Source organism: Chelon labrosus (genome assembly GCF_963514085.1).
Source record: "Chelon labrosus genome assembly, chromosome: 6".
Taxonomy (NCBI): Eukaryota; Metazoa; Chordata; class Actinopteri; order Mugiliformes; family Mugilidae; genus Chelon; species Chelon labrosus.
The window spans coordinates 7,520,905-7,546,422 of NC_140342.1; the positions used below are offsets into that span (position 1 = coordinate 7,520,905).

Here is a 25,518-nt window from a genome sequence, read left to right on the forward strand (position 1 = left end):
CTTTACAAGTCTACACCTGAGCTCACAGAACCAGGCTCCTGAGTTATCATCAATGTGTAATCCTTCAGCTTTCTGGCATCATTTACGCAGCTGAATCACTCCAGTACTTCTATCCTCCTGCTACCCTTGCACCACTGAGTTATAGTGGCTATTAACTATAGTTTGTACATATCCTGCTGTAGTATAGTTTCTGTTACCCATAGTTTCATACTTTTAATATCCTGCTGTAATATGTCCATCCGTTTTAATTTAATTTAGTTCCATATGTATATCTCTACATATGTGCATAACCTGCTTCTGGACTTCTGGTGAGAAACTAACTGCATTTTGTTGCCTTGTACTCAAAAATGCACAATGACGATAAAGTTGAATCTAATCTAATTTGAAATGAAGATGACAACCACTGCAGTGTGACAAGATGGATTTCTACACCTTTTATTATTAATGTGCTTCACAAGCTAAAAAGCAGTCATAAACTGGATTGCTTTCCACTCTCAATGAAAACATAAAAGGCTTAAAAAAAACATTTTAAAAAAAAAAGAGGCTTGTTGCTTTTGTGTGCACTGTGTTCATGTGAAGACAGTTAGAAATGGCTCTCTCACAAGCTTCTAAGTGGAAATTTTCAGTGATGCCCATATGGATGAGTTATATGTTTGCTGACGTTTTCAGGAATAGTTGAGATGGATGGTAATGTTGGAATTTAGTCACATTGACTTTTTCTTCATAATGTATATAATATGTTTATTGTCTTTTATTTTACCTTTGCATTTCCTACATTCATTTACCCAGCTTTCCAGGCCAACCAATGCCTAACAGCAGTGTTCCCTGTACAAAATCCCACAAGCTTGTTTGCATTCAGCATCGGTCTTTAAATGTTACTACCACTCATTTCATTTATTGTGTCCTCTTCATCAACAATAACATTTATCAAGTGAAAGGTCATCAAGTAAAATTTTGGATTATTCACAGGATCAATGATTAAAAACAAAAACAAAGGTTTCTTGTTAGAAATTGTCCAATGCTTCATGTTGGCAACAAACAAGAGATATTACCATAAACATATTGCCTCAAACACAAACTGTTACAGGTTTACCCCTCCAGAAATACTTTTTTCTAACCTGCATCAAGGTTCGGAACACAAGAAAATATTTCATCTAATGACTGTCTCAGAGGTACAGAGAAAGCCATTGAAATGTATACACTGTCCGTCAGAGTATAATAAATAATGAATGTACCCCTGGATGCATTTTCAATCCAGGGAATGGATCTGGAAGTCTCCAGATTATCATTTCATGCAGATTTTCTTGTTTCACACCAATCTTTACACTAAAGCGGCACAGCCCCTGTGTAACCCAGCTCAAATCCAGCTATCTTTGGCTGATGGACAGATAGGGAGATTATGAATAATTGAGGATCTCAGTAGCATGTTGAAAGCATAACAATGCATTCAGGATATTTGGCAATACTTAAAATTCTAGGCATTTCGATCCACACCCGTGACATATGCTCAATGCTGTGGCTTGCACTAAACCACAATATTTTTTAGTCCTCTTCCTGAGTTGCTGTTAATGTCAAGAAGCTTCTCTTGAGTAAACGTAGTATACTTAGTATACTTTCTGAGTTTCATGTATACTTATAGTCTACTACATTTTCTCATGAGTGCAAAACGTAATGGAACTCTCTCACACCATCTGCTTACATTGGAGATACTGAAGAAGTTCAGTACCCACAACTGGAAAAATTTCAGCTATGAACATAATGTATTATATATTGACAGATATTAATATATAAAGAAAAATGGTTGAAACTAGTTACTTAGTTCAAAGGGCATTTATTAAATTAGATGAATAAAGTAATAACTGTAAAATTTTTCAAAAGTGTTTCAAAGTAAATTACAGATCAAGATAAAAAGTACACATACTCAATGTAAAACATTTAAGAAAAGAAAGGGTGAGACCATAAAACAAGTAAAAATACAAACAAAAATACACTAGTAAAAGGTGATGCCATGTAGCGCTTCAAAATAATTAGTACATTTAAAATAAATTGTACGCCAAACAGCTAGCCAGTCTAGAGTAGCAGGGGCTGGACAGAGGATGGCATTATACTGTGGCCAGTAGTTCAAGCCTGATGAGATAAATGCATGGAGCTAAGAGCTAAAAGCTCAGTTTTTCTGCCCCCAGAATGCTTGACATAGGAGGACATGTTCCCAAGATTCTTATTCAAATTACAGGTATGGCATCCAGCATTTTATGTCAGAAAAATAAACCATTACATGAGAACATTTTCCTAAATCACTACTAAACACATTAAGTTGTGTGTCGTCAGCGTAATAGTAAAGATTGAGCTATGTCAGGAGATTATCTGACCCAATGGAAGCATATAAACAGAAAGTAAAACAGGACCCATAATTGGTCCCTGGAGAACACCAAAATCAAAGAGGGGCTGATGAAAATTACATACTGTTTATAAGTTGGCATGGGCTTTTGTCAGTGCTTAAAATGTTTGTCAAATAGAAAGATGAGGTTCAGAAAGTTTTTTTTAAAATCAAAATAATCTCTGCCTTTGTTATAGTCTAAGTATGACATAATGTAAATTAAGTCTGTTGGCCAACTTGTGATGAGTTGGAATGAAGATCATGAAAATGGTGTAATACAATTTGATAATTTTAACTTCATGCTCTCTAAACAGTCAAGTCAGGCTGGGTCAGTTCTGATGCAGAGGTACAAAATCATATCAGGATTAAAGATGATATTCTATTTTTTTCATAACATAAAATAAGCCCATTAAAGAAAGAAAACAGCTTGTAACAAGTTTTACTTGTGTATCCAAAGCTTGATAGCTTATTTCTCTGAGCTCTAGACCTTTACTGTTGTCAATGATTTAAAAGAACATAAATGAGCCATACTGTTGTACTCGGTTGCATATTTCTTCATCACTGTGAACATGAGCACAATGGTTTATTTATAATAAGTTTGTACCCCTTTCTGTTATGTTGAATTTGCTAACAACTATGCCGCTCAGTAGTTTTATGAGATTTTTTAAGAAATAAAAGTATACTTGTGATCTGGTATTATGGATCCTGGTAATTTAGAATCACCAATGAACCTAACGAGCATGTCTTTGGACGGTGGGAGGAAGCCGGAACCTTCTTGCTGTGAGGCATCAGCGCTAACCACCACCCCACTGTGCCACCTCAATTTCTACAATTTTGAGTTTAAAACATATCTCAGACAAAAAAGGTTCTACCACACGATGAGCTCATCTTTTGAGAATTTATCATTTGACACGACATTGAACTTCTGCTTCAAAAAACTGTAAGGGAGGGAAAGAGAGAAACGCCCAGGGATATAACCAAAAATTCTACTTGCACCATATCTATAAGCAACACACTAGTCCCTCTTGTGAGTCAGTTCATAACCTTCAGGTCAACTAAGAGTGAAGGCTGACGAGGAGATGTAAAGAAACAAGATGATCAGCTCCTCTCTGTGGTGTTGATGCTCTCTCTTCGCTTCCCTTAGCTGTCCAAACATCACAGTGAAGAGGGCTAGACAGATGGAAGAAAGAGGGCTGGAGACAACAGACAAATGGCAGAGGATGAAGTTAGTTAAGAACCATAGGCATCAAGTCTAAGGTCAAGAGAAAGGTGAACGCAATGACATGTAAATAGATAAAGCGTGACAGGAAGATGGAAGGAACGACATGCGCTGACAAGAGTATTTTGGAGGGAGAGGGTTGTAGATGACTCGTCATCTTTGGACTTAAGTCATCTCTTAGTGGTCACATCAGGTTTGGATGATGCTTTCTGTGAACTGGGCTGATGTAGAGGATGACAACTTACGGGGTCAAATGTCAGGCGCCATCTCAGACGTTGAGGAGTTCATCTATTTTTCAAAGCGTGTGACCCTACTTCTTTATGCAAGTTCTATGTGACACCTACCAAGGTCTGAGGAGCGTTCAAGTGCAGTCACTTCACTACTTTACGATAAATGCAGTTTAAGGATTCTAAATGAAATGGGGCAATGCCAAGAAGTGCTTAGCTTTGTGTATAGGCAGCAGCAGAGAACTCACTACTGCCTTTGACAATTGCACGACTTAATTTGATCTCATAAAGTCCCCTGTGTTACAAAGTTTTATGCTGATCATAGAATGTGACGAAAAAAGAATTAATAGATCTGAGGGCTCTGGCTTGAAAAATGATTGTCACACAGCAATGTGTGAAGAGAATAACAACCATCTGATTTTCTCTTGGGATTTCCAAGCACATTCTCAATTTAGCATAGGCGGCACAGTGTTTATATTGTAAATCAATCATTTCCTTGCACCAGAGTGTCTGGCTGGAACGAGTCTCACATTGTGGTTTTCCTGCATATTCTCATTTCTGTGATGGAAGAGCCACAGACTAACTAACAGATGGCTGGCTTGCCTTAAACATTTCTTTGCAAACAGATCTGTCTAATGTCGTGTACTTTTACTCAAAGGACACAAAGTTTTGACTCAAAACTGGATCTTGGTCTTGATCTTGAAAAATTGTTTATCTGAAGATGTGCCAACATGGGCCTAAAACTCTTAGGTAATAATAATAATAATGATAATAAAAATCACTAAATAAACATGGAGGATCCAGCAGTGTAGCTTGTGTGATTGTGGGGCTAAGATAAGCTGTTACATTTTATGTAAAAATCCCGCTTTTCCTTTTTTACAGTTATCTATGCTACGAGTTGTTTTTGGATAAAGATGGTTATGGACTGGATCAAACATTGCAGCTATAAAACTTTAGCAGTTGGCTCAGTTTGAGTTCATTTTGTTTCTTTTAAGTCAAAAATATATGCATCTGGCTGGAGAATGCTTACAAGTATGACGTGAAAATAGTGTGGCAGTGCAGGCAATAGTGCACACATGGCAATGGGTATGATGCCAAGAGGATAATTTAAGAATAGTTCTATTGAAATTTTTCAATTAAAAAGTTGATCATACTTTATAAAGAGAATGTATGGCATTAGAGCTTGGAGGTACGTCAGCCTAAAGGCTCTGAAAACAATCACAAATACATTTCTCATTTAGCTCAAAATGAGACTTAAGTTCTGAAAACTAGTTCTGCAGTTAAATCAGCATCTCTGTCATTAGTTTGCCACAAACACAAACTAGAAAGCGGTCATTCCTCTCAGAAGAGTAACAGTTCTCTGTGAAAGAATAGATATGTGATCTGTAAGACCTCATTTCATCTTACTTAGAAATCTGTTCACTCTCTAATCTTGAAATTGGAATATAATGAAGTAATAGCATAACAATGCAAAACAAATCGTGTTATGGATCCTCAATTCAGACTTAAATCTTGTTAGAGTATTAGTCAGGTAACAAAGTATTTGGATTTCATTATGGGTCATGTTTCAACTGATACACACTGGATAGTCCTAAAACTAATCAGACCCGGTTTGGCATAAAGGTGTTGACTTGGGCCCGTATTCCTAAAGATTCTGAGAATCCTCTCAGAGAGCTCCTAACTTAGCCTAAAAATTACTAGCAAGGAGTCTTAGCTTAGGAGTGATTCCAGAAAATTCTCAGAGAATTCTGAGCAAGGAATGGACAGAAACTCTTATCTTAGTGAAGAGGTGTGGTTGACCCCGTTGCTAGGTATGAGTCATCATTTCAAGAGGTGTGATTGGTTGATCCTAAAAGCTAGATAAAAATACACTTTTGGTGGTAATTGGCCTAGAATGGACCGTCAAATCAATAGACTTAATAATAGAATCTAATCTCTATGAAGACTGTGGAATTATAAATAATATTTTACATAAAAATAAATAAGTAGTAAGCTATACTTTAAAAATTATCCCACAAAATGTGTGAAAACTCCCACATGCATAGTATTCACACGCTGATGGTTCTATTTATTCGCTTCCATTCATTTACCATGCTGGTAATTTTTGCCCTTCATCCATTTGGTATTAACTAGGGTAAAGTGGCTCAGCTTTCATCCATTTCTGTGATTGCTAACCGGCCTAGAAGAAGCAGTGTTGGTTGGCGTTCAGATCTTCCACAAACCGAACAGCAATGGAGAAGAAAAGAAGTAGGAAACCCAACTGTACAGAGAAACAGTGTTTGCTTCTGGCTCAACTGGTCAATGAGAATAAAAGTGTTTAGAGACGTAGATTTGGCCCCAAGTCATCGCTGCTGCATTGTTGCATTTTTGCATTTTTCCTGTTGCTAAATACCTCAGTGTTGTGATGACTTTCATTTCCGGAGATATTGCGATTGTAACAAGCTTGGTTGTCATTCAGTGGAGAATATCTCTCCTGCCTCTTCTTTCAGCCATTTTCTCCTCTGCTTAAGAAACTCCTAAGCCTCCTAAAAGTCCTCCTCCCTGCTCTTAACAGATCTCACCTTAAGAGCTAAGATTCTTTAGGAATACCTTTTATCTTTACTAGGATCTACTCTTAACTTTGAGGGGAAATTCTTAGAAAACATCATGATTCTAAGAATTTTCTTGAATCTTTAGGAATACTGCCCCTGGCCTCCAAATTCACTAGATCCCAAACTGATCAAGTATCTGTGGAATGATCCACAGAGGCCCCTCCTCTCAACCCATAGGACCCAAAGGCCCCCACTAACAACACTCTGTTGCCAGACACCACAGGACACCCTCAGAAGGACCATGTCCATTCTCTGATGAGTCACAACTGTCTTGGAGGCACAAGGGCAACCTACACAATATTAGGGAAGGTGCTCATAATGTTATGTCTGATCGGTGTATATACAAGTTCAATATGTGTTATAAGACAATTTGACTGTGAGGGGTGTACGTTTGTTACCCTGCCAACACAATTTAAGGCTTCAGCTGAGAACAGTGTTTGCTGCTGCCTGACTGACAAGCTGTAAAGAGGCCAAGTAAAACAGAACAAAGTGTACCAGTCCAACAAAGTAAATGTTTACTGCAGTGTTTTGAGCCACTCCATTGCCTGACAAACTGTATATATTGAGAATGATCGATCAGCACATGTAGAGAGTTGAGAGACCATAGAAAGTTTGGTAGTCGGTTTTATTTATTTATTTATTTTTTATTTATTTATTCAAAGCAGTGAAGACTAGAACATTTATATCATAATTACCATGATGATGAACTGAGTGTGGAGTTTTTGAATCTGCTCTGAGCTCCTCATGAATGACAAACTAGATTTATTGCTGTTGTTATTACGTTATTTTATTACCTTTTATTGCTTTCTTATTTTACTGCTTCCATTTTATGTTTTTCGCAATAGTGGAAAAAAAAAAGATCAGTCAGAAATTTGCAGCGCCTGTCAAAATGTCAATCATGATGCAGTAATTCACAGGAGGACAAATTAAATCTGCTGAGATGAAACCACCAGTCAGTTTATTGAACATGTGGTCTGCCACTCACACACGGATAATATGAGCCCTAAAGTCATGGCTTTCCAAGACATGACTTGTACAACTGATTAATACATTACTTGATAGGCACTACTCTAACCGCAGGTTTGTCTGAGTGTTTTTAGACACTTTTTCAGAAACGCATTAATTCGCTTTCTTGGGAAAAAGTCAGATGAGAAAATTGGCACAACTCTCATGTCTATCCTCTAATCATAGAGCAGCATCCAGTTAGCCGAGCTCATAAAAGAGACTCGATTAAGGGGAAAGAATGAGATGAATTTGTGACAAAGACAGTACAAAGATGGACCGCGGAACTGCTCCTCTAAAGTGAAGCCAAAGCAAGTAGAGCTCCCCCTGGTGGCTGGCTGCAGTGTAGGTCATAAGCTCCACCCCGGCTTTGTTAGTGGATTGGACTTGGGCTGAACTAAAACAATGAAATATATGTTAAAAAAATATTGTTTTTTTCAAGGATGGTGTGTCATTTTAGGTAGTTAATATAATGTTGATGCTTGTTCAAGTGTTAATTTTTTTGGATAAGTTTCGTTTTAGTTGAGTTATTTGACCTTATACACAGGATATGACATCATGATGACTACTAGTTGCTATGCCAACCATCCCATAGGACCGTGACTGTTGGAAATCTAAATAAAAAATAAATAAATAAATACAGTTTATAATCCAACATTTCTTTGTAACTGATGGAGGTAGAGCAGAGCATAGTATTAATTAAACAACAACGCGAGTGAGTCTGGTGGAAGTGCAGTCGGGTCATTGATATTGCGGCTCCGCGGGTCACCGCCATACAGTCCATGGTCCACCACTCTGGGACCATACTGCACAGACTCTAATGTTCTTATTATATTAAGTTCTTGATTTCTTTGTTTTTATTTGTTACTGTATGCAACTGCGTTGGGCCCATACAAAAGTAATGAAGTCCCCCGACAAACTCTCTGCTCCATTAACTTTAAAATTCTCTTAAAATGTTGGGCTGTTTATTCACTTGACCCTGAGGTGTTTGCATGGAACTAATAAGCAGTAAACTGTTGTAGTAATGCTCTCAGAAGCTGCAAATGTGCTAAGGTTATGGTGCGACAATAAAACATTTAATATGTCCCCTGTTTGCCCTTTGAAGTTCCAGTTTTGCTACAGCTTTCACAGCGAGACTCTCTTATGCACAGTTTGTAAACACCACGATGCGTTCGCATAAAATAAAACAAAAAGACAATATTAGCGTAAACTCACCCATAATTCCTCGGTTGTTTGACAGCCACCTCAGGCTGCTTGGCCGTGAGCACCGCCGATGGTCGAAGGGACAAGCGCACACCAGCTGCTACTTGTATCTGTACAGCATTTTTAGTCTTCAACTCGCCTCAACTCACAGTTTCCATAGTAACGGGCTGGGAGGAATTGAAGACTGAAAATGACATACAGGACATTTGGTGTCCCTCTCTCCAACTTTTGCTCTCTCTCTCTCAGAGGGTCGACAGTGTGTTTGCTGAAAGGGTCAGTTAGTTGGTGGCGGTGGGAAGAAGAATGCAGTACCTTGACAAGAAAGCAACATCTGGAACCTGTGAGATTTTGCACTGCTTTCCAGCTCCACAATAAAATCATCCAAGACAGTAACTCTGTGAGAAATGTTTAAACTTCAAAGCCAAATATTAGACTCGAACAGCTTTGGAGGCAGAGATTAGATATACTCTCCAGTACACAGCACGATACTACACTTCTCTGTATAGTTCATGAAAAACTCCTGACGGAATCTAAAGGGAATATTTTCAAAAACCATACGCAGCATTTTGTGCCTCATTTAATAGACCAGAGTGAGATGATTAAGATAGCATTGAGGAAAATGATTTATCAGCCTGACCCAGTGGGGCAATCTTGGTTATCTTCTGTTATTTTTCTTAGCATGATGAAGTGTGTTTCAGAAAGGCACCAAACATCCCAAGTCTTGCGTGTAATTGTATTGTTTTGTACAAAGGGTCCTACTAGAGAGAGGAATTTGATTAGGAAGAAGAAACAAAGTGAACCAGAATTTCAAAGAAGCAACTCTGGGACCACTATCAAAAACTACATTGTAAATTCTAAATCAAAGTACATCATCTGTCGAACGAGGACAATAGTCACTTGTAGTCATATTCTTTTGATTTGTGTTGATAATAATGCTGTTATAGGTGTAAAATTCATAAAATCTAATTTAGAAAGCACATATATTTCATCTATCGACTCCTGTCTCCTTTTCAGTGGAGTCACACCTGAAGTGCTTAATGCATCAATGGGCAAATGTGGTTAGAAGCTCATGCCCTTTATACAGTAAGTTAGACATTAGAAATTTTAAATAATTTCCAACAAAGCCCTTGATCTGGATTCAGCTGACTTTCTGACTTCACTGCAGAGATTCAAGTGCAGCTCCTGCCTTCCACCTGCAAGACTGCTATACACAACACAACTAGAAACGCACGACAGTGTGCAGCTCTCTGGCTTTAACTCGTATATGTTGCAACATGAGGAAGGCGGCATGTAGACTATAGACTGCTAGTGTATGCTGCTGCCGTCATGTTATATAGAATGTTGTGTAAATACAATCTGTCACCCAAGAAGAACTTCCTTCGGGGGATTACAGGGAGGATATGAGCAGATTTTGGAGCTGCTGTTATCTCACTCACCTGGGAAATGATTTTGTGATTTTATGTTCAGAATTGGTAAATTGCTGAAGAAATAACTGTTTTAGAGAATTCCTGTATAGTATTCATTAGAGACAGTGGGTGTTTGTGGATTAAGGAGCTTCAGTGTTAAAGTAAAATGAGCCTGAACAGCGTGAGGATTAACCTGCAGAGGGACAAATAAAAGTGGTTGCTTCCTGTTGACTCCCTCCCTCTGTCCATTCTGTGTCCATTTGTTATCAATAACCAACTGGTTCGTTGCAATTTGAGATAGCGTCAAATTCGCACACGCTGAAGGATATTGAGATAATAGTGCAACACACGCTACTGCTGACAGATCATGGAGCATTTAATGCGTGTGGGATTTCACAGATGTAAACAACACACAGATTATGGTGCAACAGCTTGCTGTAGATTTACTGATCCACCCTCCAGTCCAACAGGTGGTGGCTATGCACCTGCAAGCTGGTTTGCCAACCATTAATCAAAACAAAAGAAGCAGGAGCAGCTTTGCATTTAACATTGTTTTTTTTGTTTTTTAAAAAAAGCACATGACTAAATGAGTATGGAAGAGAACCTCGGTACCGGTAATGGTGGAAGCTTGACATGGACAGATTTTAACACTTAATTATAAGCATAGAAAATTCCTGAAAATGAGGCCAAGCTCAAAGTAACTGGAATTATCCATTAAACAATACCTGCACTTTCATGGTATACTTCTGGGGCAAAATTGCATTAGTATTCCTACTGGTTGGGCATTGTGGCTCATTAAATCTGATTTAAATTCACCCAAAGACCTTTGCTGGAAATAGCTTAATCTAATTTTCAGAGAGGAGAATCTTGGATCAATTTCAACCATTGTTCTGGGCTCCGAGCTCTGTCTTGGCTGTATGTGGGCTTGCTAAATAAAAAGTTCCAACTGAATGATTCAACAAAAACATGCTTGTTTCTATGGGCCCGTGGATTTAATTAAATAACACAAGTGAGAGTTGCATGGCAAATGTGGCACCACTTTTAAGGTCTGCTGTGATTAATTATTTGGATACAAAGGCTTTGTGCCCTGTAGTCTTCAATGATTTATTATGTATGTACAGCTAGTTTATAATCAGACGCGGTTCTTCACATGTGTGCCACTGGAGTCATGATGCGAGGAGTGACTGATAAAACATGTCTGACGTGGGAGTGCACTGCCCAACGCTGGCTTTTATCCTGTCTCCTGTCTCTTTGGCCCTCCAGCCATGAAAGGACGAGTGGGGACCCTTGCTGTCTAGTTTTAGTCACTGAAGGCCCAAAAAGTTTGTCTTTTCCCTCCAACTTCTGACAGACATGAACTGCTCTGACCTTGAACTCCAATGTGACCACAAATTTAAAGAACCTGGACACGCATTTTCTCAGCCAACTTCTTGCTCTAAGTGAATTTAAGAGGAATTCTAGATAAAAACTCTCTATTCCACTTAGTAATGAAATGACTGCACCTCAAACCAGACCAGCTGTAAGTTGGCTGTTTGTTTGCTGTAAATCAAATGTGATCAGACCACGACAGCAGTTCTTTAGTGTCAAACTTTTGGTAAGTAGACCTTTAGTTTTGATTGTTACACTTTGAGTCTAATTATAATTTCATTAATTATTTATAGTTTAGACATTATGGTGATAGCACTGCTAGATAGTAGCCGGTTAGCTTAGCTAAACGGAATGCCTGACATCAATCTCTCCAAAGGCTGCCTGCCACCATCTCTTAAGGTCATTCATTAACATGTTTTCTCATTTGTATGATCAGCATAACACATTAAAATGTCAGTTTACCTTTTGTCTTGTGTAATGTACTGCCTAGAGCCGAGACTGGACCAAGGTTAATGAAATACACTTCCTTGTTTTCTAAGCAGCTACCAGGATTTGCTTGGGATCACACTATTCCATTACAAAATATATTAGGTTTGCTCACCATGACCCGAGATGCACCCAAATGACAAGATAGGCTGGAAGGATCAGGGTAATAACTCCTCTCGCTGCTCATTGTGTTGCTGATGCCATTAGCTGGCTGATTGTTGGACCCTGTGAAGCTGAGATTCATCTCATTCACCTTCCACATACAAGTACATAATTTAGATTATTTTGTGTCGGGAAGGCACTCGAAAACCACCTGAAAGCAATATAAACAGTAGACTCATTACCATTCTATCAAACCACCTTGAAAACAATCAAAGTGACTGGCCTCAGTGAGCACCATGACCTTGCCTTGCCATCTTATGACAGCAAAAGATAAAAGGCACTGACCCCAGCTGCAGTCCTCCACGCCCTCCCTTCCTCACCTGTTTATTCATGAAGACGTAGATGACTGGGTTGATAACTGTGCTCGTCTTGGCCAGGACCGACGGGATGATGCTCGCCTCCGGTGAGACCAGGCCCGGCGGCCCGAAGGTAGCCAGCAAGGCCATGACGCCGTACGGCAGCCAGCACAACAGGTAGCAGATCACCATGACCACCACCATGAATAACACACGCTGCTCACGTCTCCTGCTCATCGATGAATTGATCCCGCTCACCTGGAGACAGTGATGGACAAGAGGGGGAGGAAGATAAATAAAAGCTTAATGAGCCAGCAATCTCACACAATGACACAAGGTGTTCAGACACACTTTTTCAAAGCTGAATTTTCCGCCGTGGGCACTGTTAGAAGAGGAGATGAGTCTGGGAAATAAAAGACCTGAGTGACAAAGGAGCAGGTCAGGCAGGTTGAAGTGCAAGGCGGAGAGGTTCACGACGAGGTGGAGAGAGCGGGAACCAGACAGAAGAGGAGAGGCTTTTCACGGAGAAAGCCATCTCAACATCAGCAAAACGGCTCTGATCAGAGATGAGGCGGCAGTAGTAGAATCAGAGACCAGGCCGAGATAGTAAAGGAAGAAAATGACACAGAATCATTTGTTCTTCCAGATTATTGGATTTCCTTGAATGGTTTTCTGACAACAACACAAGAGCTTTGTCCAAAATTACCCACTTGTTCACTCCACCACAACTCCCTTTATGCTGGACTCTGGGTGTTTTTCACAATCGTGAGCAGTAAATGGAGATTTCAGGTACTAATCATTGTCATTTTCCATCGTCATTGACGGCTGAATGCAGCACATTTCATTTGCTGGGCTTGTTAGCAGTGAGTAGTGTATATGCCATGTTCACTGCCAAGTGTGCCATTTTTGACAGCGTTACATAGTCTTTACATTTGTTTGGGTTTTAATTTGTCATTGTGCCATTTAGTCCCATCTGTAATATGATTCTACTCAACCAGATACATCAATTGATTGACATTTCAGGGAAGAACTGTTTTATTTGCCACTGACTCTGTGTAAGTTACACTGTAACAGTGTGAATGGCTTGTGATTAAGGGTCCACTTGGTTTATCTTTGGCCATTTAATGTTTTTTATTATTATTATTGTAATGTCAGGTTGATGGAACAATAATCCTCTCGTTTTTTGCATCTTATGGAGCGTTACTTTACTATTCTCATGTCTCTTAGCTATTACATTAGTTAGATACGCTGTATTTACAGATAGTAGCCAGTTAGCTCAGCACAGAATAGAAGACCAGGACTCTTTGCATGAAAGCAAATTGCCATATTTTCCGAACATTGAAACCATTCCTTCAACTGTTAAGATGAGTCATCACTGAAACATTGCTAAATATCAAAGTAAACTTCTGGTTTAACTTCAGCCTTTCAGTTTTGTGAATACACATGTTTACGATAAATGGCTAGCTGGATAACCAGCTCATTTACAGTCCGTCCTGTCCACTGACTACTTCTGTTTTTGTGCCCTTGTCAATCTGCGGCAACAATGTTGCCATGTTCTTACATCCCAGGATTTTATTGGGTGAGTGAGTGTTCTCTTATGGTCAAAATTAAGGAAAATTATGGACATTAGATCAAAGTGATATTAATCTGGATAAAATGTACAAAATGTAGGGTTGAATCTCTAGTGTACATTACACAAAATGTTAATACATAGCCATTCACTGTCCACAAACTTAAACTGTCTCTTTGTGGCTCTGCCTGATAGCCACATGTCTGCTGCTGTCACTCAATTTCATCGCCATGGAGACACAAACACTGTCACTGCTTTCAGGAATGACTCCGACACCGGCAGGTTTTATTTTTCTGAGTAAGTTGGTAGCAAACAGTCAGAATGTCTGACTTAAATTAGATCCACTGTGCACATGTTTGCACATATTCGAGGAAAACACTGAAAGTAGAAACAGAAAACATTTAGAAAGAAACTTCATCGGTCCCAGTGGTTTGTCTCGTCTCATGGCAGCTCATCATGTGGAAGAAAATATGCTTCACTGAATCTCACTCTTCTTACTCCTTAACCAATCATCCATATTTGCAGACCTAATCTTATATATATATATTTGCACGACTGCACTTTCATAACCACTGATACATTCATTGCTACAGTGTATACATGTGTTTATGCATGATATGAGGGTTTAAACAGTATGGTGAAGTATGCTTAGGGGCTCTCCTCCTGCATTATTCAGTTCACATTACACTGACCATGGTGTAAACTCACACAATGTTTTATGCTGTCACTCACATTGTGGCATTTGCATGCATATACGCACCAATATGACACGTGGCAAATAAATGCTTTTCCATTGTGGCCAACTAATCAAACCATGGCCGTGATTGACAGCCTCTTTACATTTCGCTCATTTACCCCACTAGGACTCCACATGGGGAGACAGTGTTCACACAAACGTGTTTAGACCATAGACTGTATAAAGATGGATGGCGGGACAGCTCCTCAAAAGTGAAGCCAAAGCAAGTAGAGCTCCCCCTGGTGGCTGGCTGCTGTATAGGTCATAAGCTCCACCCCCTCCATGTTAGCGACTGGGACTTGGGCTGAACTAAAACATTAAAACACACAACAAATACACTTTTTTCAAGGATGGTTTCCTGTCATTTTAAGTAGTTAATAAAATACTGGTACTTGTTCAAGTGTCCATTTTTCTGGTAAGTTTTAGTTTAGTTTTTTGACCCTATATACACAGGATGTGACATCAGAATGACTACCATTTGCCATGCCAACCATCCCATGAGAGTAGGAAATCTAAAATAAATAAACAAAAATAATAAACAAATTATAATCCAACATTTCTTTGTAACTGGTGGAGGTAGAGCAGAGTGCAGTATTAATGAAATGAAAATGTAAGTGAGTCTAGCAGAAGTGTGGGCAGGTCAAGGCAGACTCTGGCTCCAAATTTGCAATATGGTATCGCTCATACCCCCGGGAAAATAGATTTGGCCAGTCCAAGGAAGTGGGGACATATTGTCCATATTTATATACAGTCTATTCTTTAGACCCTTTCATTCAAACTCTGAAGAGTTTACTCTCTCCCTGCAGATACTTTCAGGCAAGCTGTGTCACGATGTGTCTTCAGCTTCTGGCTTTGTGATTTTCTTTTTAAACAATGTGTCTATATTTTCAGACACAGTTAAACAAAAACAGGCTTCGCATTTTTTTGTTGACAGCTGTTTATGTTTGCGCGTAGCTTGTCAGCTGTAGCTAGCTTAGTGATGTCAGCTGCATGAGTCAGGGACATTTAAATGTTTTAAACTACAGTGACAAGACATAACTCTTAAATAATCATTTACAGCTATGGGGTATCAGATAAGACAAACACTAAAACCATGATGAGCCACATCAAAGTGTCACTTACTTCATGGACAAGCACATTAGGGGTGGACATGAAATATTTGCTTTAATGGTCACATTCTTTCAAACAGTGTCTTTCATTTTTAGTACATGACAGAGAATGATGACTAAACAGTGGCTGCGTGCTGTCTAGACAAACGACAACACCAGCTGATCAGTGTGCGGCATAAGGCTGTGTCTGTCTGATATTCATTGTCTCGAATGTATATTGTTATTTTTTTTATTTTTTTTTGTTTGACATGCCTTGTGGTGTGTGGTGGAACCAGAAAAGTCTGATCATTGTGCAATGTTTTCCACCAACATTCTGTTTGGGTTCCCTTCAAAACAACAAATGCTCTAGTGAGGTTTATCATTAAAATCAGTGTTTCTAGTAGGAGAGCTCAACTGTGTCCAGGCACTATACTGTGACAGCGAGGTATACAAGAACAGCATTGCAGAGAAACTAGAAACCCCTGGTGAATAACCTGCTGTCTAGATTCTTCTTGTACTGTAACACAGTTCACTCTTGTGAGAATAAGGCAAACATGTAAACAGTGAAACACAGGGAACAGCGACTTTCTGAGGTACAGGCAACTGATATGTGTTTAAACTTCTCTACATGCGATAAAGAGCGAACGATAGAGCAGCTATACTCATTCATTCATTCATCTTCTGTAACCGCTTGTTCCTGTTAAGGGTCGTGGGGTCTGCTGGAGCCTATCTCAGCTGTCATTGGGCGAGAGGCGGGGTACACCCTGGACTGGTCTCCAGTCTATCTCAGGGCTCACACAGAGAGACAGACAACCACTCACACTCACACTTACGGCCAATTTAGAATCACCAATTAACCTAATGAGCATGTCTTTGGATGGTGGGAGGAAGCTGGAGTACCCAGACACAGGAGACACAGGGAGAACATGCAAACTCCACACAGAAACCACCTCGCTACTGTGCCGCCCAGAGCAGCTATACGAAATTCTTAAATTAGTATAAATTCTATTATAGTCAGTCAGCTTCCAAACACAGAGGAAACAATACATAATGTATACATAATACAAACAATTCTAGACCTTTAACATTTAACATAACCTATAACCATACACATAATGAAGTAGTAGGAGTAGTAGTTGTCACCTACGAAATTGAATGCCTCTATTAATAATGCCAGTCTTTGCAGCTTACATTAGAGCTAGCAATTAATAAAAACACAGTCTAATCAGTTTCTTACACTTTCCTTGTGTTTCCCCTGATACACATCTGTTTTTTTGGGGGGGGTTTTGGGTTTGCAGAAAAGCAGCCAGTGCAACAACAAAAGGGGCCAAAATTTAGCTTTAGATACTTGCAACAAATGCGTCTATAAACTGCTCTAACCAGTATATCCTGCCAGAAAGTTCAGTGCCAATACAAAAAGAAATGTGGGTTTTTGTACTGTCTCCTCCTTTTTTACTAAAAAAAGTTCACCTGTCACTTTGACTCCGCAAAGTTTCCGCTTTACCTCCAGTTTGGCTCTGTTGCCACCCTGCAGACTTTCTCACATTGTCAGCTCTGGAGAATAGGTGGCTAATAGCTTCAGTCTTGGCTCTGATTAAATAAATGAAGTGCCAGAGATCACAGACGAATTGGGGAAATTGAGAGTAAGTGCAGAATGATTGCAATCAAAGAGTGCGTCGCTGGTGAAAGAAGCTAGCTTACTAATTGACTGCCCTCACAGAAAAAAAACAAAAAACTGTTTTATATGCTAAGCGGCAATCCACAAAGCTGTGTAATTAATATTTATGTGTTGTGGCCGTTCCAGTGGCGCACGTCAACACAGGCTTTTGTCAAAATGGTGAAGACTACAAGCTTGGTAATGAGCATCAAAATAATAGTAGGCTTTTGATGATGGACAACGTGATGTTGCACTAAGCAGACAGTCAGTGAACTGGGAACAGCAGCCCTTTTCTTTTGAGCTCCGCGTTGTGACAGTTTGAAATAGAGTTGTAGATTATGGTCCAACGTGGCATCTATACTCACAAAGTGTGGATTGACACGCGGGAAAGAATTTGTCAAGATGTGTTTGACAGGAAATGCTTGTCAGGCGAGAATATCTTTACAGTCTTTGTCGACTTAATTAAATATCCCATGGCTGATTTTTCTCTGCGACGACAGAAGGAGAATTGTCTTCCTTTGAGTCCCTGGCGGGCTGTCACTTACCCAGATAAATCATCTGGCCGGTGTGCTGCGATGGTAAAATTAGTTTTCAAACCAAACTAAAGCAATTACCTAGTGTGTAAAATGTCTTTTAGTTAGTCCATATTTGTAGTTTGCGTGTCCTGGTTCTGTCAAACATGCACATACTTTCAAATTTAAACCCAGATATACAGTTTGTGTATTCTTGTGAGTCTGAGTACTTACACCCACTGTAAGCAGCCCATGGTAATAAAAATAAAATATAAATTACTACTTGGAGCAAGACGAGGACACAGGCTTTCACTGTCTCTTGGAGCTTCTTGAGCCGAGGTACGAGCTACTCTCTTAACACTTCCTCTGAGCTACAGCTCTACCAGAATTTTACAACAGGAGTTTGGGTTAAGGCGTGATCATCTCATTAACTTTGACAGTCCAGTTTACTATTGTTGCACAGTACACAGGTAATCTAGGAGAATACAAGTGAGACGAGACTTTCTGAATCTCCAGGGGAGGACATTTTCATTATTTAAGATTGTATCAGGACTCAGATCGGCCGATACTCACTCCTAGAGCAGTAGTAACATTCCAACCTAATCAGACCATAAACGTAGGGAAGGCAGATCACAAAATACTCATTATTTTTCTAATGGCGGTTTGTTTTTGTGTTTTTTTGTCAGAAAAGTACATTAACAATGGGGGACCATGATTGTTGGTATTTTTCAGCCACCGTGGAGGACTTACAAGAGCCAGCATTGTATAGGATTCATTTTCCACTGATCGAGACTAATGTAAGCCGTTCACTTGGAAAGTCACTTTCAAGTCAGCAAGTGAACTTGTGCTCCTGATTGGCATGAAAGTAATACTGACCGGTGGCACAGCTGTTCCTCCTGTGCTCACGTCCAGTGCGTCATGTGCCCTGCGTTTAAGCCGATATGTCCGCATAGAAACAAATAAGCGTCTCGGCCCGTGTGAACAGCTGCGTATAAAAACAGCATGCCTAGAAGATGGACTTGACACGCTGCAGAGGTCAAGAAAACAGAAGCGTGGAGTACAGACGGTTGCGCCGCAGGCAATGTAAAGACAGTGGCATGTAGTCTATTGAAAAGCACACAAGTTCTCTTCAGGTCCAGAGGACCAAAACTGAGCAAAAAGAACAATGTTACCAGCTTACTGTTTACTCCTCTACACTGCTGCTTTCATACGCCTGTGGAAAAACAGTGTGCCGGCCTGAATAGGAAAGGTGGCTATGAACATCATTATCTTCATTATGAGACTTTATTGCCTTTATTTACTTTTCATTGCATTCCTGTAACGGTTGCTTTAATCTTCAGTTCATTTCACAGTGCCTGGTTTAGCACATGAAATGCCACCGCAATGGTTCAAATATGTATTTTAAACCTTATTGTGCAGTGTGAGACGAGAGCGGGAGTAAATACTCGACGTCTTCCTGTTTGGCCACTGTCAGGTTGTCACCGTCACAATGGCAGATAAACAAACGGTGAATGAAGATGCGCAGATAATAGGGTAGGGTATGCGTTTGTACAAAAAGTCCTAATGTTAGCAGAGCAACAAATCTGGATTTGATGTATTCTCCTGTGGTGCCTCAGCATTAGTTGCACAAGGGAAGCATGTGCCAGCGAACAATGACCAAGCACGTCGTTCAAAATGTTGTGAAATTTGAAAGTTGATGGATCGGAGCCACCTCCTTGTTTGAGATTTTTGGCCTTATGGTAAGGTTTATTTAGGGTTTTCTACCATGGCATGACTCACTCCACTGTATGTGTTGGGAAACTGGCACCTTCTCATCTGATTAATACAGACTTTCAGTATTTTTATGCTGTTTTTGATGCTAGTATGTTTATTTGTGTCATTACCAAATGACAAACCTATTTCTTCATCACTGCCAATGTTGTTTGTGTTTGTCTGCTATGTCACTTGGCTGTAGCTGCATCTGTTCATGCAGTTTAAGATGTACGCATGTAACATTCTGGTTCCTTTCGAAGTGCAACAGCGAGCTTTCTCAAAACCGGGATTCCGAAATTAACATATGATGGGGCAAATAGAAAATGATTGACTTCAAAAACATGATGCGTGTTTTCTACTTCTTTGTGCATGCCTGAATGCCGCCATGCGTGTTACTGACATTTTACTGTTGTCACTGAAGCTGACATTAAGAACCTGCTTTCACTGTGTGTCAGCCATGGTTTTCCTCTTCGGGGAAAGGCAGTCACTCTGTAGCCTTGTGCTGTCACACTGACATCCACTATAGAAATGTCCTGTCTGTAGGCAAAGCCATCTATTCTAATCGCAGCATGTCACATGTAAGAAGATGAATAACGGCGTCTGGAGTGAGGGAAACAGACAAACTGAGTCGTGTGTTGAGCCGCTTGAGATATTTGACAGTTACACTTTACTGCAGGCATTTAGCCATTCATGTCCAGAAGACGCTCTTACAACGAATGAATGGTAGAATATGTCCCTGCATAAATAAGCCTTCAATAATTATTTAGCAAAGAAGCGAGGTGTACACAGTGTGCCTTCTGATTCTTTAAAAAAAATGACATGTTTTGCCGTGTGAAGACAGAAGGTCATTCCACGCTGGGAAAAAAACAAAAACTAATGGAAACAAGCGAAAGAATTAATGATGAGGCTGTGTCACAGCAGACCAAATTGTTAGCCTTGTTCAAGGTGGAAATAACGGAAGGACATGCACAGCTTGGGGAACCCATAGCTGAATTTAAACCAGTATTTCAGCAGCCCGGTTGCAGGTGGTGTTGCAGTGGTGTTGGCTGGTGGTGATTAAACTTTGAGCAAAGGGCTGGGCCGAGGCTGGATGAGGGGAGGTCATAGTTGATGGATTTGAGAGAGAGAGAACCTCTCTACTCGAGGTTGTGGCTGCAGTGTGGGCTTTGTATGACAGTTGCTCGTCTAGGAGCAAGTCAGGACTCATGCAGGTTTCAGGCAGGAGTCATTATAGTGTTGTCAGTGGTGATGGAAGAGTTTGTCAGAGGGGGAAATAGCAGCACAGTCCTACCCTGCACTCTCTACATTTTTCAGTATTAGTTTTCAAGGAGATTCCTGGAATATTCGGTAGCCTGTCCATATTGAATTATTTGGGAAAGCTGTAAAAGGGAAATTAAATGCTTGGGATTGTTTCATAGCTCCTTGCTTCAGTCAGCAGTGCCCGGCTTACAAACATTCATCTTAATTTTAAAAGTAATTTCATTTCCTGCGTTCAGCAAAGGGACATATGAACGGAGAATGTACTCAAGTTATAGTAGTTCTAATTTGCCCGAAAAGCTAAATCAATAACAGAAAACAAGCATGAAGGAACAAGAAGCAAGATGTTGACTCAGTTGGATTGCTTCCCCCCTTGTTCTTTTCACCAGGAAAGCTGTTTGAAATTGAAAATGTGGCTCCTCAACTTGAACAATACTGCCTTCTCTAAATGAAGTAATAAGTCTACAATAACTGACACAGTCTTACCTTCATGTCCTAATCATCTTTGTTTCAGAGTCAAATCTTATGCTCATGTTTCCAGCGCTCTGCTTTCATTTTCCATCTATCATCTGTGCAGTCGTGTGAGGATTCATTCGACACAATCTGATTACCGCTGACCGGCATTTTCACTTCAGTGTCGTCTAAGGTCGCCATCATTTAAGTAGACACATCTGAAGCATCTTCCAGAGCATCCCTTTTTAACTGCCATTTCAACTCTTATCAGTTTTAGACGTTGATTGCAAGCTCCGCTACAACTTTACCGTTTTTTGTTTTTTTGTTTTTAAACGAGAAAAGTCTGAGCAAAGCGATGTTTAAAAGTTTCTGAACAAACTCCCGTTCTGCACCAAATGAACCTCCCGATCTGTATTTCTGTCACGATACCGTGTCATGGTTCAGAAATGAATTTTTTAGGTTTCAGCGCCAGACGGTTTTTATTATGAGGCATGTGGCACAAGGAAAACAGCGGCGGTTTATTTCAAAGCATGCGCGAAAAAACTCAAATTATGGCCTTGCATGTAATAAGGTGGGTGAAGCTTCGGGCCTGGGATCTATTTGTGTCTTCCTGTGCTTACGACACACTATTGGAATCAGCTGCTTTGCGCTGTATACCAGATAGTCTCCTCATAATATTAGTAATGTCTAATTAATATCTGTATCTATAATAATATCTATTAATACAGAGCTTGAAGAAGTAAAACTCTCCGGAGATTCAGTTGTATTAATGCTATTTAATAAAATGAAACACTCTTATCTGTCTTTCAGATATCAAAATCATTTTTTTAATACCCATAGCCTTCTGGTGCTTTGGTGCTTTGGTGATTTTTGGAGCAGAATTATTAGAGCGCATATCTATGTTTGATACCAGGCCAGCAAGCATGTGTGAGGTCCCCAGTGTACCTGATAAGTCCCCTCCAGCATGTTTCAGACACACACAAAATGGTCGGCAGGTGGATGTGGGGGGAGGTGGGGGAAGGGTTGGGCAGTGTTGACAGCCATGTTGACAGCGGTGCTTGGACAAGGCAGAAATAAATCAACACACAACTCTGTGTTTCAGAAACAAAAACTGTACAGTCACTACAAACCTTGTTTTAGTACACCCTGACCATTTTCTCTACATTTCTGCTTCATCAGCTCTCTACTTTCCTTAATTTCTCTCCTCAAGGCTTCATCAGTCCAAACCCAGATGTGCCTCGACTCCTCTGTTTCCTCTCAAAATAGCATTCTTTTCTCTCTCTGTCTCTCTCTCATTAAAGGATTTGGTCTGCCCGTTCATTCACTCATATATTTCTTGTGTCATGAAAAGTAGAGTTAAGAATAAACACAATCAAGTGCTTCACAGTCAACAAGTATCACTACACCAGTCATTCCAGATGCTCCCAACTCCTCCATGGTCCCAAACATGCAACCGTATTAACACACGATAATGGTTTTAAATTAAATCAGTCAGATTGAGTCTTCAAGCCGGCTAATTTGATCACAGGGTACGGGGGCAGGCTTGGCCAGACTTGGTCCTGGAGACGGTCAGCACACCTCCTGTGCCTTCTGGGCTGTTGCTTGCCCTCATACTCGCCTGCAGCGGCACCAGACCCTGGCCTATTAGACTGTGAGATTGGTGGTGGTGTCAGCCCGATCCAGACATCGGGGTGAGAAAAGACAGACGGAGTGGAGAGAGTGAGATGTAGCAAAAAGAGGTTATTTGAGACGTGCGACAGGGAGGAGTGGGACTGGCGCAGCAGAGGGAAACGAGAGGGAAGCAGTGGGAAAGTGAGTTTGCCAGAAGTGGGGAAGTGGAGGCATACAAGGAGGAGCTGGCTGCAGGTGGATGTATCACTGATTTCTCCTCGTGTGAGTCCAATTTTGATGTCAAATTAGCGGAGACTAAAGTGCTGTCGGCGGTGAGAGTTCCCCTCCTCCTGCCCTTGTCTTTCTGTCCTCATTATAGGCTGTCGTGGAAGTTTGCCCCACACCGAAACCAGCACGGGAGGCTTCCAGCTTGGCCAGCTCTGCTTGGCTAGAGAGAAGAGTGCGGCAGCTGCGGCCATGTTTGACTTCACAGTTACACAAACGTGTGCTCAACCTTACAAGACGGGGCTGTCACGTAGGCGCACTTCACTAGGCAAGCCTGTCGTCTTTAAGCGCACACACCCTTAGAGACCTTCTGGAAAACAGAGACCCGAGCCAAATCATTTGAAGCAATTAGAATCTACCACGCCGAGAGATTTTTCCTACAAGAATGCACTGTCAACATCCGTCAAAGTCCAAGGAGAGATGAGCTGGAACAGCTTTGGAAAGAAAGATTAGAGGCAATTTTCCGAGGTCCTTTACTGTAAGTTCAGACTCCACATCTCCATCTATCTTTTACAGAAGCCGTGTTTCCCATTTCCAAGTCTGTAAGTTAGCTGCATCTATCTTTGAAATGATGAGAGCCAAAAAGTTATCTTGTGACTGCTGCATGTGGTTAAACGTATGTGGGGAGGAACAAAATACGAGATGTATGTTCATCTCAGTTCGTTTAATGAGGAGGAATCTCTTGAACTCCTAATGTCACAGCTCTTAACTCTGGCATCTCGCCCTCGCTGACAGTCTTCTTGTCTGATCATTTATTTAACACAAGCGAATCATGCGTCAATATCAAAACACGACCACGGCTTCGCAGGACCCACCGTGCTGGGATCGGAAAAGTAATAAAAGCGTCTCTTTTCGTTTGAGGCGTTGTTGTAATTGCGTGAAATTTCGCAAGTTAAAAAGTACAACCTTGTTGGTGCTCCGTTCTCCCTGTGATTAGTCCCCCTCCCCTTAAGCAGGACTTTGACAGCTGAAACCGCGCGACCATATCAAAGCAAAGTCAAATCCTGGCACCAGAACGCGAGCGCCTCAGAACGCTACATCCTCACCAATCTAATCACACTTTTCGCCCTTCCATCATCCTTTCCCCACCCCTGCTCCGCCGGAGGGGGGGAAAGTGCAGCCGCTGAAGGAAGATGTTCAACTAATTCCGAGAGTCACATGAAAACGCGTCAGTGATTGTGACACTTCTCCTCTGGAAAACTTGGGAGTGGGTGAAAGAAGAGGGATGGGAGAGGCTTCTGCTGACGGTGCTTTGTGACTTGTGCACAGATGCTCGTATATATACACTGTACGGAAATATACACTCAACACTTGCAAATGTAGTCTGAAAAGCCTTCTTACATTAAAATAGACGCGTAGATGCACCCACGTCTGAAAACACAAACATTAGGCACACACATAATCTTATATTTAAAGACACACCTGGGCATCCAGACAAACATTCGGAAAGCACACACAAAGAAACACCCAAGAAGGAGGAAAAGACATGGGCGCAGCACTTTCGGCGGGCTTGTTTTGCCTCAGCATTCTCGCTCATGAGTCGGCCTGTGTGTTCTGCCAGCGCAATTGTTGGCTGCTAAACATGATTGATAGCAGGATTTGTGTCTGCTGCATTAGTCCTGTACACCACCAGCCTCCTGTGGCCTGCCAAACACTTCGCCTGCCTGTCGCCCATCAAAGGCCCGCTCTCAGCAAGAATCCTGAACGCTCCACCGACTTTACAAACACTCCCTGTCCCCCTCCTCCTCCCGGTCTTTCTGTTTCCTGCCTCCACCCCGCCCCTCCCCCTCGCCGCTACACCGAGGCGTCTGCAAGGTCTTGCGTAAAAAATAAAAAATGAAGGAGTATGATTGTAACTTTTATTGAATGAGGGAGAGTCGAGTAAATCTGTCGAGCGAGGAGGAATAACCGTCGCCACCTGCTTTCTATAGACAAACAACTTGTAAGGGAGGGAATCAGGAATCGAATTGAGGGTGAGGCTCTGTCGGGCTGCTCGGGGGAATTCAGGAGAAGATGTGGTGAATGGAAGTTTGGTACAGTTTCATTCGTGTATGCCGAGGTGGAGTGCTGGGACATTCATTTTCATTTGGAGTAATAACGCTCCGAGGGCTAAAAGGACATGGGAGCATTGTACCAGCGATGTGGAATTGAGTTGCTGAATTGAAGACCTAAAGGGCCTTTTTTTTTCACCGTTAGATTGCTTTTGGTAACGTCTGGAGATTCTGCCTCTTGTCCAACCTCTAAAGGGACTCTACACCCG

The 25,518-nt window shown here is 40.9% G+C and overlaps 1 protein-coding gene across 1 annotated transcript in view; it reads right to left on the bottom strand.

The window, feature by feature from the left end:
* tmtopsa (teleost multiple tissue opsin a) overlaps nucleotides 1-25,518 on the bottom strand; it is a gene marked incomplete at its 5' end in the record, with an annotated part of 55,890 nt that overhangs the window by 3,089 nt on the left and 27,283 nt on the right. Inside the window, one exon of the mRNA XM_084546863.1 lies at nucleotides 12,362-12,595. Coding sequence (XP_084402989.1) covers nucleotides 12,362-12,595 — 234 coding nt within the window. The remainder of the gene's footprint in view (nucleotides 1-12,361; nucleotides 12,596-25,518) is intronic.